General features: G+C 41.5%; 1 protein-coding gene across 7 annotated transcripts in view; it reads right to left on the reverse strand.

Annotated features, from left to right (window-relative positions):
• Positions 1–9,542: 9,542 nt before the first annotated feature.
• FAM110B (family with sequence similarity 110 member B) overlaps positions 9,543–16,550 on the reverse strand; it is an 88,091-nt gene continuing 81,083 nt past the window's right edge. For 6 of the 7 annotated variants that reach the window (XM_077352345.1, XM_077352347.1, XM_077352349.1 and 3 more), the window contains one exon: positions 9,543–12,762. In XM_077352345.1, coding sequence (XP_077208460.1) covers positions 11,288–12,400 — 1,113 coding nt within the window. In that variant the 5' untranslated portion in view covers positions 12,401–12,762 and the 3' untranslated portion in view covers positions 9,543–11,287. Of the gene's footprint in view, positions 12,763–13,054; positions 13,206–16,550 lie in introns of those variants that run through there. The other variant, XM_077352351.1, reaches the window with a different exon arrangement.

Below are 16,550 nucleotides of genomic sequence, written 5' to 3' on the forward strand. Positions count from 1 at the left end.
TTTGTTGGTCTTAAAAGTGCTCTTGGACTCAAATTTTGTTGTCTACTGCAGGCGTTAACATTACATTGTTCATGTGCTAACTAACTGCCCCACATTTCACTGTATACTCATGGTGCAAAAATAGACATAGGAAAAACCCAGTGTGGCTGATCTAGTACCAACTCTAGCTGTGGATTGTCAGCTCTAGGCTGGGAAATACCTAGTGATTTGGGGAGGGAGGGGTTCCATATACTCCAACTTCCAAAGCAGCCATTTTCTCCAGGTGAGCTGATCTCTGTCACCTGGAGATCAGTTGTGATAATGAAAGCTCTCCAGCCACTACCTGGTGGTTAGCAACCCTAAGTGGATAAGACTTGGAAACATATCAACAAAGCCAACATTTCCCCATTCCTTTTGTACCCCACTTGTATGGTAATGTATTCCATAATTTTAAATTTGGGTAAGAGTTTTTTGTCTTTTAGTCTAAGTGAACATACAGCACATTCTGAATTCATTTGAATTACCACTTTGTGTTTAACAGCTGGAGAAAGTGCAAAAATGAGAACCGTGGGAAACCTGTAGGTCTGTGACAGCTCTCCTTATTCACAAATGCATTATACAGCAGAAACATCAGCAGATGGGAGTCCAGCCCATAAGCTCACAGGAAGGGTTTTCAGGAAACTAAGTTCATTCTGTGCCAGATCCTTGTAAGCTGATATGCTTGGAGATATGCACAACACCGATACAGCGAATTAAGCGTTTATTGGGATTTAATACTATACTTTTCATGCAGCTAGGCACATTAGCCGAACATGCATTCCCAAGTCATTTGCAGGTCAGAGTTAATGGAGAAGAGATGTGGAAACTGTCTGGCCTAAAACTGAAAACAATTTATTGAACACTACAGAGACAGCAGCATAATATCCTATTATTTTAAAGTGAGTGAGGAACAGGCACAAATCTCTTCTGTATACTCCAGAATATTGTCTGCAAATGCAATGGGGGGAAAAGTAAAGATGAAATTATACAAAAAATGCTTGAAAGGCAGATCACATTTCAGTCTGCCCCTTTGACAGCAGTAAAGCTGTTTGTTCTCCCCTTATGCAATTCTATTTTTATAAGGATAAGCAATTTATATAGCTTTCTTTTTCATGTTTTTTCCACCTCTCCTCACATTTCTCATCTGGGACTGGTCTTTGCCAATAAGCATCATGGCACTTGCCCCATTGTCCACACCCTACCCCTCCAGGAAAAGGGGAAAAGAAAAGCAGGGTCTTGCATCTGCCCCATCTGGGAGGCTTCTGGCAGTAGGGGTGGCCTTGTTGGGCTGGCGACAGTGATTGTGGGGCCCCATCCTACTCTTTTTTGCAGGCCTGCAAAATCACTATCACTGCCTTCATCCATGTTTGAACCCTATTTAAAAAAGTTAAACCCAATGTTGGGGCTATTTTAAATTTATTTTATACAGATATGGTAAACATATTCCAGGAGCCATTGCCATTTGGATAAATTCAATCAATGAGATTATAGATTGATCTCTCCATTTTTTAGGAGGGTTGCTAAATATTCCACAGTGCATTGTGGATATTTTTCTCTGTGCTGAGTTTGGCTGTTTGCTTTTCAACTATGGCTTAAGTTGTTCTTAAGTGCAGGAATATCGTTTCTTTGCTCTTTTGAAACAAGATTCTCACAGGTCCTCTTGACAAAAAGCTCTTGATAAGAAATTGTTGCTAATTGGTTTATCATCAGATAATGATTAGTGAGTTAGGTAATTGGGAGGCTTTATAGATTGAAAAATACATTGATTGTGCTAGAATGGTGAATTAATCTTGCTCATCTCATGCAAAACAAAATTCCCCCCCTTCATAGTAATTAATCCTTTTAAGGAAAGAGGATGATTCATATTTTATCTATCCTTTTTTTCTTTAAAGAGCTGTAATAGTGCTGGAACTGGACAAGTTGTCATGAAACTATGCATGGTCCTATTAGAATTGACTTCCTGTGTGGCAATTATTCTGCTCAGAAGATAGTAGGAAGGTCCATCTAAAGATTTTTCAGCATCTCATCTGTTTTGAACTTTAAGTTTATAATTTCACTTATATCTAGGTTTATGCTACTGGTTAACATTTATTTTTAAAGGTTTTTTTTTGGAGGGGGGGAGAGTTTCAGTTATGGCACTATATAAGGGCATGGCAAGACTGCTCCAGCTGCTGACACTTGGCACTTTCCAGGTGATAGACTTTTGCAGAGCGTTTATTCAGTTCCTCTCCCAGAGCTCCATTAAGCACTTTGTTTCTCACTGAATGAGCAGAGAGACTTGAATCAAATATGTGCAGCTTCCATGGACGGATGAAGCTGCAGTGAAAAAAAGAGAAAAGTCAGCAGTGCTGATTGGCTGTGTTTTCTAAATGTGTCTTTTGATCATTGAATTCCTGCCAAACACATTATTCCTTCTCCGCTTGCCCTTGAAAAGCCCTTGATCATCAGATGGTACATTTCCTTTGAAACAAACACAGCATTTTCTAGGGCAAAAAAAAAAAAAAGATAAATGAAATTCATAACTTCCATTCCAACCTTTTCATCATAATTTCTTTTTCCATTTTCATTCCAGCACTTAATTGCAAAAGATGAGGCAGAGAAACAGCTGTATTTCCACTCCCTTGCAACTTTCTCTTTTAGGCATATTACAGGGAGGCACTGAATTGTTGTTCTCAAATTCTAAAAGGCAGTTCAAGACGACACACATAACGGCAAACAGTATGTGCCTGCTGACAACTGAGAATTCCTGCTAATGGAAGGACACAAACAACAATTGCCACTTGCATTGTCAGCCAAGCAGGTGTAAAGCTTAGTGCAAGAGATGCTAACTCCTGAATTTTTTTTAAAAAAATCTGGTACCCAGGTGGTCTTCCTTTTTTTTTTTTTTTTTTGCAGGTAGGGCATTCCATTTACCTAACTATTGAAATTTCCCTACCATTAAACAATGCAGTCTACATGATTATCAGGCCATCACAAAGTTCATCACAACCCAGACTGCAACTGTGCCACAACAAAAAAGCAGACAATATGCTATGTCAGTCAAAAGAGTAACCCAAGCATCTTGTGTGGATCCGATCACACATTTGCAAATATATGGTCATGGACTTAGGCATGCTGGAAGCATTTAGCCATTTTAAAATGGATAACATTTCTGATACTTTTGTGGATCCAAGTTAAGTTTCAAGGGTAAGGAGTACATTCATGACAGAGAACACAAAACTCATGTACAGCACATAACTCAAAAATTCTGAGTCTTGAACAATGCAATCATTCAGGCCCAGACACACAAACAATACAGGGTTGAGGTGCTTATGTAGGAAATGAACACTATTTTTCTACTCAGAACAGACCAGAAAGCCACCCATCCAAGCATATTCAAAGAGTTGGTGAGTTCTCCCACTTGCTGTTGCTGCTTGCTCCTCTCCTCCCTGATGTTGGTTGGTTTTAGTAGATCTAAGGAAGGATCCTCTACTTGTAGGTAGAAGGAGCTTGCTGAAGGCTGGACAGCAAAGCTGGTGGTTGTACCCTTGACTCAAGCAAGCAAAATGAACCAATGTGGTTCCCTCTAGCCACCTATTCTCCTGGTGTCCTATAAATTGCCACAGTGAGGGTATGAGTAGGTGAGGTAGCCAACTGGATTCCTTTTTCCTGCTCCATTGCCATAGGGACACTTGGGGTAACCTTGGTGGGTGTGGTAGCCATTTGAACTGACAAACTGAGCATGGGTGCTTCTATGTGCACAGACCATCCTCATAGAATCATAGAGTTGAAAGGGATCTCCTGAGTCATCTAGTCCAACCTCCTGCACTAAGCAGAACAAATACATGTGTGCGTGTACAATACATGTACAATAGATCCTCAATATATGTGTGTGTGTACAACACTGGCATCTGCCAGTTAATTAAAAAAAAACAAATATAACTAACAATGAGAAAAATCAGGGTGATGGTGGTGGAGGAAAACCGACTTCCTCGCTGCTATTAGGGGACACAGCTCCTGACATCAAGAAAATTTGTATCTGTTAAATGGGGATTTATAGTCCCTGTTTGACTTCTTAGCCTGTGTTTACACTGAATCTCCTTTTATTTTGTTGTCTGCTCATCTCAAAGAAGTTTGTTGCAGGGTGCATAGGAGTTCATTATTCTCTAACAATTGTGATCATTTCCTGATTTAGCTTCTGGTTGCTTTTGCCTGACTCCTGTCCTAAAGCTGATCGCTGGATAATGCAACTTTTTAAGTCTCTGTATTGTGAACACTTTTTACCATCCTTAGAAGAATCATAGAAACATAGAGTTGGAAGGGGCCATACAGGCCATCTAGTCCAACCTCCTGCTCAACGCAAGATCAGCCCTAAGCATCCTAAAGCATCCAAGAAAAGTGTGTATCCAATCTTTGCTTGAAGACTGCCAGTGAGGGGGAGCTCACCACCTCCTTAGGCAGCCTATTCCACTGCTGAACTACTCTGACTGTGAAAATTTGTTTCCTGATATCTAGCCTATATCATTGTACTTGTAGTTTAAACCCATTACTGCGTGTCCTTTCCTCTGCAGCCAATGGGAACAATGGGATCCTTCTTATAGTACTTCTAGTGATCACTAGAAAACAAAGCTGCACTTACATGTAACTGTTGTTCATTGAGTGGTCTTCTGTGCAGGCACACATGGAGACTGCATTTGTGCAGGCCTGCTATGGAGATCTTTTTTAAAGCTCTCTAGAACATTCAGAGTGCTCACCCCCGCCCCATCCATGAACTGTCTCATTCCCATCCATCTGTCACATGATGGGGCAGGGCAAGCAGCACTCCTTTCCTCAATCTCTTCTTGCTGCCATGGGAGAACTACAGCAGGGAAAGGAGGGAAGGATGTGTGCCTGTACAGGTAACCATTTCTGGGAGAATAACATGCTGACTTAACAGTAGATGGTGATAATGGGATCCTCTTTTAGAGGCAAACCTCTGAGCCATTGCTTGTATGGAGGCTGCCCTATTCTGAAGAAGAAAAGTTTTGCCCCTTTTGGATTCTAAGTGGGCCCCAATGAATTGGATGTAGGATGGATTTATCCCAATTAATCTGGAGGCCCAGTGAAGTCAGACTGAAGAATCACATGGGAAACACTATCAGCTAGTAGAACAGAGGAGGGAATGATAAAAAGCCATTCCAAAATGGTAAAAAAGTCTAAGTAGAGATAGATGACACAGCCCATTAAGCTTAGATGAGTGACTAAGACATGACCTTGGTGAACACTCTGGGAGCAGTGGCCAAGGCAAAAGGGAGGGTGGCATACTGGTAGCAGGCATGGCCTCACTGGAAATGAAACAAATCTTTTTAGATCAGAAGTGTATAGCAATATGGTAGTAGACATCCTTAAGGTCAAAAATAGCAATCCAATCATGAGTCTATGACCTCCTGTAAAATGGTCATGCAAAACTTAGGGGATACATAGAACTTAAGGGACTTTATGAAATAACAAGATTAAAAACCAATTTTGTTCTCATACAATGGGACAAGCTCAATGGCCCTTTCATTCAAGAGTTGGAACACCTTGTGTTGTAACTCTGAAAGGGACATAGAAGAGAAGGAATCAGCCAGGCAACCAACTGGTGAAACATGAAACTGAAGGAAATATCCTTGCTTAACCATGCTAAGAACCCAAGTATCTGGGGTAACCAACTCACAAACAAGGAGATAACATGATAAACAAGGTAAAGACTGGGGGAGGGAGTCTTATCCTTGACAAAGGCCTCCTGAGATGAAGCATGGCCCTGCTTAAATTTGGAGATACACAGTTGCTTCTTGCTTCAAGAGTACTGGAGCAAAGGGCTCAGGGAAGATTTGGTGTAGGAAGGCAGGTGGCAAATGAGTCATATGTCTTGGGGAGCAGAGAAGCTTGTGGGTCTGAGTGGTGGGCCAGGGATACTAAGAGATCTGATATATGTCTGGTGGCTGTGGTCAGGCCACTTTTGAAAAAAATGGAGCTGGTCCAATCTGGCCCAGCCAACTCCTGCCCATTCCTGGTTTTGCTGTTTCTGGGAGAGGTGGTTGAGCAGGCAGTTGTAGGTCAACCACAAAGCTTCCTGGAAGCAATATTGGCCCTTTGGCCCATTCCAATCTGGTTTCTGCCCTGGCTATGGGGTGGAGACAGCTCTGGTTGTTCTCATGGATGACTTCCAAAGATAGTTAGATCTAGGCGGGTCAGTGCTGTTCTTCTTGCTAAACATGATAGCAGCATTCAACACTATCAGCCACAGACTATTGGCCCAATGTCTGTCCTTAAAATGCATAGCCTTAAAATGGATAGTCTTTCCTCTGAGGTCAGGGACAAAGGGAGGAGAGTATCCCCCCAGCAAGCCCTTGTGTACAAGCTCCCTTGTGGAGTCCTGCAGGGAGCTATTCTCTCCCTGACATTATTTAATATATATATGCACCTCCTTGCTCAACTGGTCTATGCTTTTGGCCTGGGCTGTCATCACTATGCTGATGACACCCAGCTATTTCTGTTGATCAGTAGTCATTCATCTGTACCCTCAGATTACTTGGTCAGGTGTTTGGAGGCTATGGTGAACTGGCTCAAGAAAAATAAACTAAAGATAAATCCAGCAAAGATGGATGCCCTCTGGCTGGGCTGGCATGCCAAAAAAGATGCAACACAACTCCCAACTCTTGATTTGTTTAACACCTACGACCACCATCAGGAGTCTGGGTGTGATCCTGTATGCCTATGGAAGTGATCTATGGAAGCCCGAGTCACAAATGTAATCCACCACACATTCTCCCATCTTCACCAGGTACAAAAACTTGCGCTGTATCTGTTAACCACAGATCTATGATCCATGCAATGTTCGTCTCCAGATTAGACTTCTGTACCTCACTCTGCCATGGGCTGTCCTTGAGACGTAACTGGAAGCTTCCAACTGGTCCAGAATGCAGTAGCATGAGTCCTTTTTGGGAATGGAGAACACATAAGACACCAGTGCTCTACCAGCTGCACTGGATCCTGATTGGAGACTGAATCAAATTCAAGGTATTGACTCCAACATTTAAAGCCCTAAACAGTGTGGGACCTCTGTATTTAAGGAACTGCTTCTTCTACCACTCCCCCTGAGCACTAAGATCAAAAGACCTGAACTTGCTCAAGATCCCTGACCCAAAAGAGATAAACTCACCTCAACCAGGGCCAGGGCCAGGACTTTTTGGCTCTGGCCTGGTGCATGCTCTTCCTGGAGAGATCAGGGTCCCCTGGGACCTTCAAGAGTTCTGGAGGGCCTCTAAGAGCTGTTCTATCAGGCAGTTGGCTGATGCCAGGAATGTAATCCTACTCAGATTTTAAAGGGGTATTTTAAAAAGTATTTAAATTTATATATACAGTTTTACCTATGTAATTAAATTATTTGTATGTTTTGTTTTGTTGTGACCTGCCCTGAGCCAACTAGGAAGGCTGAGCTATAAAAATAAAGTTTATTGTTATTTATAAGGCTGGCTTTCAGTCTGGAGTGAACTGTTTGCATCCAGACCAGGCACAGATGTCATGGACCTTGTCCAGGCATAGGAGACAATGGCCACAGTCATCTAACGGAGCCATTCTTAGGCTGCATTCAGTGCACTTCTTGAAGAGAGCCATCACCTGATAATAAGGTCATTCTTCCAATTGTTTGTAGGAATGAAGCAGGGTAAAGAAATGAAGGGAAGAAAAATGGAGAGCATCAAAAATAATTAAAGAAAAAACTTAATGGATCAAAAGAGATTGAAGACATTTGACAGCAAATAAAGGGCTGGGGGAAGAAGGGCTGCTCAGGAAGGAGTCGACCAATTAGGGAAGGGGGCAGAGCTCTCCAAACTTTCTAGTATGCTTTATAAAAGAGATCACCATGACAGGCCTGTGCAAGCATGGTCCCCATGTGATCTGCACAGAAACCATGAAGATGAAGAATTTGTTCTTATCCCATAAGTGACTTTGATGAAGGGCAGAAAATGTTAGAAGTTCGAGCAGATAATATCCAGTGGCTGGTTTGCTAATAATGCTCAAGGAACTGCTTTTCAAAAGGAAAAACCAAAGACTTGTTTTTCTACAGGTTTGAATTACATTTGAAAAATGCTTTCCACCAAAGTATCATGACAGAATGTAGGCTAATGCAGCCTGGTTTCTTCCAGGTCTCTTTTAAAAATTATATTGTATATTATATTAGCTACTTTAAAATTCCCTGACAAGGATTTTAATAAGCACTTTTTTTTGTTTGAGGATCAAGAATTACACATTTCAGAATTTCTTTAATAACTCTATGCTCCAGACCTTTTGATGTGTTAATTTGTAATTAATCCTAGTATTTCATCTTATCTCCTCTTTTTGACTTTGCATTCCAGATGCCCTTCCTGAAAGTCATTTGAGTATTTGTATCTCTCTAACATCTCCCATTGTGAAACTGACAAATAATTCATTCAGCTATTCCCGTATTTGCTGGTGTATAAGACGACCCCCCAACATTTCCACTCAAAATATAGAGTTTGTTACTGAGTTTGTTACTATAGAGCTTGCTGAGCTGCCCAGCACCGTCCCCGGGGCCTGGGCAGCCTTTTCCCTTCACCCACAACTGAGGACAAACGCTCCCCAGCCCCCAGGTAGGACGATCTGCGCCTCAGCAAGCCGCAGATCGTCCTCCCCAGGGCCTGGGGAGCGTTTTTCTTCCCCCCCCCAAGCGAAAGCACTCCCCAGGCCCCGGGGAAGACGATCCGCGACTTGCTGAGCCGCGGATCGTCCTCCCTGGGGCCTGGGGAGCATTTTTGCATGCGGGGGGAAGAAACCTGCTCCCCAGGCCCCGGGGAGGACGCCGATCATCCTCCCCGGGCCTCGAGAGAACTTTCCCTCCCCCCACCCAAAAACAACCCCCCCCATGCCCCAGGTTACCTTTTCCCTTGGGGAGGGGGTTATGACTCCCCAGGCCCCTGGGGCCAGATCCAGAAAAGTAGATTCATCCTCAGAAAATCGCTACACTCCTGCCAGCAACCTGCAACACTTGCAAAAAAGACCTGTGCGTTCTCAATGTAGAGGCTGCAACAAAGTCCCTCCCCCTGGCTCTTTCCTCTGAACTTCTGGCGAAGTGATCGCCATTTTTTTTTCCTCGGAACGAGTGGGGAAAGCAACAAACCAGCGAGGCTGTTTTATCCAATTGCTAGGTATCCATGATCAAAAGGAATGAAACTCTTTGGTTCTTGAACTTTACATTTTTGAGATTCTGGATTGAACTTGCTTCCTGCTGCTTAGTAAATCAACAATAATATTGTTAACATCACAGGTGGGAAAAGGACAAGATTTGTAACTAGGGTTTAATCTTTTTGATATCTTAGATCAAGATAACTGAATTTATTTTGTCTGAAAGAATTTTATGACTGTGATTTGTGTGTGTCTGTGTTTTCTTTACATTTATATTGAAAAGTTGCATTGAGATTAACTGGATTCCATCTTCCTTCTTTACCCACTTTAACAGTGAAGGGCAAAAAAGAGTACAAGAGCAGAAACACACAAACAGTAGCTGCACTGAGAGCTATTTATTAGCATAACACTCTCTCTCTTTTTTTTAAAGATCTCATAAGAACTGAAATATGTACAAAGTCTTACAGCATTTACACAATAAAAAGTTTCCTATTAGCTGATGAAGTATTAGATAGTGCTGCAAAGTACTTCAAAGCATTAATATAATAATGACGCAAACCACTGCACTTTCACCTTCTCCGCTACGCACCACAACTGTCATTTTGAGATGACAGTTAAACCATTGGGAAGACACAAGATTGTCAAAAAATGTGTAACAGATTGACGTGCAGCACTAAACACCATAGGAAGGGGGGAGGAAGAGAAGGGGCATTAAAAAAAAAGAGAGCTACATACTGTCATGTTTCTACAGTTTCCTAGAGCTGTAACAAACTTCCACAGCCTTAAGATATAACATATTTAAGACAACATTACCACAATTTCTCAGATATAGTTCAGCTATATTGAGTGTGTTTCACGTCCAGGTAAGAGGCTCGTATACTGATATGGCTGTGTACTTCCATTTTCAGTTCATGAACTGCTCAAACAGGTCTACAAAAACGTAGTCAGCAGCAGGAGCTTGTAATCATGATGTGCTTTGTCTAATTTAAAAGGCATTCAAGATCAGCAAACAGGATCTAACCTTTCCTGTCAAGAGTTTAAGACAAGGAATCTTTCTTTCAAAACCAACCATCTTTTGATTGGTTGCTTTTTGGGCCTCTTTCTAATAACCTCTTCATTGGTTGGACCACTGAAATTCTTTTTCTCCAATCACTTCCAAGAGCAGCTTATACACTTTTTGAGTCCTTTTTAGAGGAAAATTTAATGGGCAGGAGAAAAGGGATTCCCACTCACAGAAAACCATAATCTAAAAAGGATTATTAAAAAGGTTCTACGTGAACAACCTGTTTCAAAAACAAGGTGAACAACCTGTTTCAAAAGATTGCCTCTTAAGTTATATTTTATGAATAGATATTTCAATAACTTTCTGGTGGTTGTAGGGAAGGTTTTAATCTAATGGTTTTAGCCAAAGGCCATTTTCTGCTGCTGTAAGGCACTTCCCACCAGCAGCAGAGGCGGGCAATATTTACTGATTTCACCTTACACTGCAGACCCTCCCACTTTGTTCCCCACAGTGTTTCTGCGGGTCCCCTTTGCCCCACTTCCTCTCCACAGTGTTCCTGAGGATCCCCTTTGCCCCAAAACTAACATTACAGCATGCTCAGTGGGCTGAAGCAGGAGAGGAGAGATGGGAAATTTCAATTCCATTAATACTACATTGGACCAACCAAATCTTTCTTCCTTTGGCAATGTTCCTTTTTTGTCTCCAAAATTCCTTACAGACACAATAGCTGTGTCTGTTAACTATACCTGTGATTAAGACACAAACATTGTGAGATATTTAAAAAAAATCCACAAGGAACTACAGAAATATTAAAAAGAAGCCATACAGCCATTTTTTTTAATGTAAACATATTTGTTTATAAACAAAGCCCTATTTGGATTCTGGTCTTAAACTTTTGGCAGATAATGTGTGTATGCTCAGCCAGGCTCTGTAGCTAATTATTGTTCAAGTGGAAGCCAGGTCAGTTCACATGTTGACAGGCATGCAACTTGAAAACATTGCACAACAAGCAACACAAAAAGAGATCTGAGAAGTGTATTAAGACTTCAAGTAGACTTCACAACCCTTCACAACTGACTATTCACAAAGATACAGTCTTTGCTTGTGCCTCTGTACATCCACTTATACATGGGACACTTTCTGTGACTCTCTAGCTTGCTTGATGCTGTATAACCACTTGATGATTCTGGCATTTCTTTCAATTGCAGAAATGCCATATGGCACGCGGTCATTGGCACTGTCATCGTTTCTAAGGTCACTGTTGCTGTCCTGAGACTGTTCACAGTCTGAACTGATCATACTTGCACTGCGAAAATTGAGAGAGATAATATCAGAGTTAGCCCTTGCAAAATTTTCCATCCCAAGATTTTCAAGCTCTTCAGGATCCAGTCCACAGTAGTTAAAGAATCGTTCAACATCTGCATCAACACGGAAGTATCTGTCACTTAAGTCTGATTTTGAGCGCTGTAGAGAAGGTCTTCTGCTGACTCCACAGCTGGGTTCTACCATGTCTATTTCTGGTGATTTCAAACTAGCGAGGGCAGCAATTTTGGGTTTGGGAGGCAGAGGTGGAGCTGAACTACTGCATGGTATTGCTTTTAAAGACTTGCCGCTAGATACTTTTCTAATGTCTGATGAACTATGGGAAACGTGTAAGAATGACTCTGGTGCCTGTTCCAGTAGTCTTCTGCTCACACTGGAGTTGCTTTCTTGAGGACTGCTGCGGCCTTGAGTTGGGAATACCTTTAAAGACTCTGCAAATGAGTGCCGGTTTAAGTCTCCTGAATCAGATCTGTGGGGAGGCCAGTTTCGTGAACTATGTTTGTGACCTGAACCTGAACTGGAGCCCTCTGAGCTGTTGATGATGTTTTTCAAAATCTCTAGCTTTAGGTTCTCCCTCTGGACCCCACTCTCAGTCTTTATGTTATTGTTGAATACTTTCAAGGTAGGGCTGCCCAAGGCTCGCTTAGCTGCAGGACATACTGGGGGCTTGGCAAGTACTGCTGGCTTTACAGGTTCTTGTTTGGCATTGATGACCTCTTGGCTCTTGACGTATTTTGCCTTGTCAGCTTCCAGTCTCTCCACTGCACTAAGTCTTTTCGGATTAGGTTCTGCTTGCCTGCGGAAATAGTCAGGTCCTTTGTTTAAAATGCGAAGAGGGACAGCAGAAGTGAATGTAATGGCAGGGCTGACGGGTTTGACCATGCTACCTGTCTGTAGTGTTTCTGTAGGCATGTTTGGCGGCCTTTCCCCGGCAGCCGTTTTGAACTCCTTTCTGGAATCTTCTAAATGCACTATACAGAAACATGTATATAAAGCACAATGAAGAGCAGAGGAATCTTGGACCGTGAGGGTTAGGAGCAGTGGCAGCAGTGGTGGTAGTGGTGGCGACAGCAGCAGGAGAAACAGTGCTTCATTTCACAGCTCATTAAATATCACGGCGTTTCTTTCCTTCTTTATTCTCTTCCAAGGCAGCCTTTGTACAAAAAGGCCACCAGAAACAAGTCAGCATTAATCCTGCTCAGTTGGTTTCTTTCTTCTCACTGAAGGATGTGGAAGTCTCTGCGGTTCCTTTGTGCTCAACTACAAGTAGTGATCTGAAACACAAAATAACCAACCACATGTTAGTAACTGGGCATGATATGACAGCTATAGCAACAGAGATCTATTGGCAACATTTTTTCATTTGTTGGCTGGGCTACAAGCTGTAGACTATAATTGGTGAAACATTCTTCTATACCTAATAATTTATACCTTATTAAAATGGTAAGAAAAGTGGGCTTAATGTTCTTCATTTGCATGTCTATACAGCTGGTATTATTCATTTTATAAAGATGCTACTGATTAATTACATGAGAGTTAACACAATTCTGAATTATAATAGCATACCCCAAGGCATATATGGCTATTCATACTCTCTGTTCCTCATGTGGTTTGTCCTTCCTCAGTTGGGCTGTGGCTACATTTCCGACTTTTCACTGGAAACAACATAAGGGGTTGTGGTGAAAATTTCTTTTTTATCCTTGAGCTAACTGAGAAAGGTAGAATAAATATACTTTAAAATAAACCAAGTAATCCTACTTGCATGCCTTACATACAGCGTGTGTACACACACATACACAAACTGTAGGTTAGTGTTCTAGCTAATTGCTCTTTTGACATATTTTATACTGAATGTTCTTTCTGCAGAGTCAAAAATAGCAATTCATTTTCCTGTCCCTGGGCTAAATATATTCCTGATAACCATAAGATTGGAATGGGTTCATATTCTCTTTCTCACAGCACTCACACACACTAATTATGGAAACGTATTATGTAGTCTTCCAAATATTTGCCTTTTCTGCCTCCATTTGGCTCCTCCCTGTTTCCAAGACAGCCTGCAGCCACCCACTGCTTGCTACTCTCCTTTCATATGCCCTTCTCCTTTGAGAGGATATCCCCTGTTGCTGTTGGTCTTTCTAGTAATCCATGAGTGGCTTCTGTACACTGAGAGACCAAGAGCAAAAGCAGTGAAGGGCAGTGGAAGCAATTGCAACAAGGGGAATCAGTAGAGAAGAGGTACAGCATGGTTCCTTCTGTGTACCATGGCTACTCAGCAGAAGTGGCGAGTTAGATGGCTGATAATAAGTGATATCTAAGTATCATGAAACAATGTAGGAAACCTGTGCACACACATCACAGTTTTCTTTCCAAACCATATATAATTAGAGAGAAGCCAATGAATACTAGCCAAAGCAGCCAGATGATCCATTCTCACATTCAAACACCATATTCCTCTCATCATTATGAGCACTGTTGGATGCCAACGACAGCCCCTGTTTGTTGTTTTGACATTCCCTGTTCTTAGATCAAGGTCTTGAGCCATAAAGCAAAAGATTAAAACTCATATCTAAAAAAACGTCTCCCTTTGACACCTCTCTGCAGCCTCTAGAACTCAAAACAACAAAATAATCATGTTGGAAATCAGAATAGGAGGAATTGGCCCTTTTGCTCTAGTGTTGTTAGAGGAAGAAGAGTTCTTTTATCAAGTCATGGCATAATTCATTTTACCTTGTTCTGGGGCATATAAGGACACTGCAGGACAATATGTCCAAGAGAGCCCACTGACGGTTTGGAACGGGGACATAACCAATTTGAAAAAGGAATCCTAAGTAGACGACCCAGGAATACCGTTAAAAAGGGGGCAACTGAACTGTGAATGCATAAAGGTCCTACATAACTTTAGGCCAACCAAGGAATCTAAATAAAGGCATTAATCTTTAGATGAATGGCTGAAGAGCCTGGGACATGATATGGGTTTATACACAGGAGCTGCATCATTCCAGAACCTCATTTTGCAGCAGATTGGCTACTCTGTTCAAGGAGTGCACCTCTAGTTAGATGAGTAGAGCATTCCTTTTATAGAGAGCTCTATGTCAGCACTTACAGGACCTAGGCATAAAGTGAAATGACTTCAACTTGGAGCACCCAGCAGGAATCTTCACAGAAAAAAAAGTTCATAGGATTCAATATTAACTAAGTATCATTAAAATGTTTTTATTAAACAGCTCAAAGAAGAAGAAGACGAGTTGGTTCTTATATGCCACTTTTCTCTACCCAAAGGAGGCTCAAAGCGGCTTACAGTCGCCTTCCCATTCCTCTCCCCACAACAGACACCCTGTGGGGTGGGTGAGGTTGAGAGAGCCCTGATATCACTGCTTGGTCAGAACAGCTTTATCAGCCCTGTGGCGAGCCCAAGGTCACCCAGATGGCTGCGTGTGGAGGCGTGTGGAGGAATGCAGAGTCGAACCCAGCTTGCCAGATTAGAAGGCTGCACTCCTAACCACTCCTAGCCACTACACCAAACTGGCTCTCATTGAACTATGTTATTGCCATGGCATAAATCTCAAGAGTGTAAGTTCCCTCAAGACCTTACTGAAACTAAAGGACTGTGTTTTTTAGAGAGTGAAGACCTTATGGAACCTCACTTTTAATCATCTGAATATTTTACCATCAGGGGCATTTAAAAAGGTAATTTTGATAACATTTTATTGAAAGCACCTGGCATATGTTGTATGTTTCTTTAAAGGGCATTATACTGGATAAAAATCTTAAAATATTTATCATTCCTTACAGTAAAATTAAGATGCCAGTAATTCATATATTATGCATTCTTAAGATCTCTCTGGGTATAATGTACTTGTTAGTATCCAACTCAATAAATGTTCTTTATACTGCATTTCACATATTGAGAAAGCTTCGTACTTCAGTAGAAGTACAGAAATAAACAATGCAATAAAGCCAGAGCTAAACATCATTTAGTGAGTTTACAGAATGAACTCTTTAATAGGCATTATTAGGATAACTAGGAAACACTAGGGCTACAAATTATTAAGAAAAAACTGTACTAATAAACATTCAAATGTAAAATGCATCTACTGCTGCAAAACATAAGACTCTAGTAGAGTGTGGTATGTTAAATTTTCCAGCTGAACAAATTTAGTGTTTCTCAGACATCTATTGTAATATGGTTTCTCTCAGGGGATCCTAAATGGACAAAACTTTCATCATAAATGCATCTAATTCTCAACATGGGTTCATATGGAGGTACTTAAATCTACAGATTGGGATCAGCGAGACGGAAAGATTCTTCTACAAACCTAGGTATGAGGATCTTCGATTACTCAGAAAAATAAACGATTGACTTGAAGCAAAAAAAAATCATATATTGAGTAAGCAAGCACAACAAGACATTGTCAAAACTGAGGCAAAGACATTAAGGCATTGCATATATTTCCTCACATCATGCCTCAAGGTTGCATTCCAGAGGGAATGGACATGGATGGGGGAGAGGAGAAGGATTAAGATGGGAGGGAGGTATAACTGCAGGAAGACCATTGAGGAAATAAAACATAGCAAGTGGGCTAGATAAATTACAGACCCAACCTGGCTAATAAGTGAAAGAAACTATATAAATAATGGCAGGAGCACAGCATCCTGGCACTGGGGCGAGGAGACCTAGGTTTGCAGAAAAATCCAAAAAAAGTAAAAAATGTGTGTGCGTGTGGGACTTTTTAAACAAACAGAAAAGAACTGTCTGGACAAACACACCCAACTTTCTTCAGAAGTGGTGACATACAAAAGGATGAAATTTGGGAGGAAGTTTGGGTAAGGGGGAGTTAGCCTTCTAAAACTATATAGAATTCTGCACAATGTTTTTGCCACCAAACGATTGGATATTTATCCTTAGTTTATAGTTTTTATTCGATAATCAACTTGTATGTATTTTATTGGGGTTTTAATGTATGGGGTTTTATTGTAAGCTGCCACGAGCCCTTGTGGGAGTGGTGGGATATAAATGTAATCTTTTCCCTCTTAATAAAACAGTAAGGGGTGTTGGGGTGGG

This window comes from Paroedura picta, chromosome 9 (genome assembly GCF_049243985.1).
Source record: "Paroedura picta isolate Pp20150507F chromosome 9, Ppicta_v3.0, whole genome shotgun sequence".
Classification (NCBI taxonomy): Eukaryota; Metazoa; Chordata; class Lepidosauria; order Squamata; family Gekkonidae; genus Paroedura; species Paroedura picta.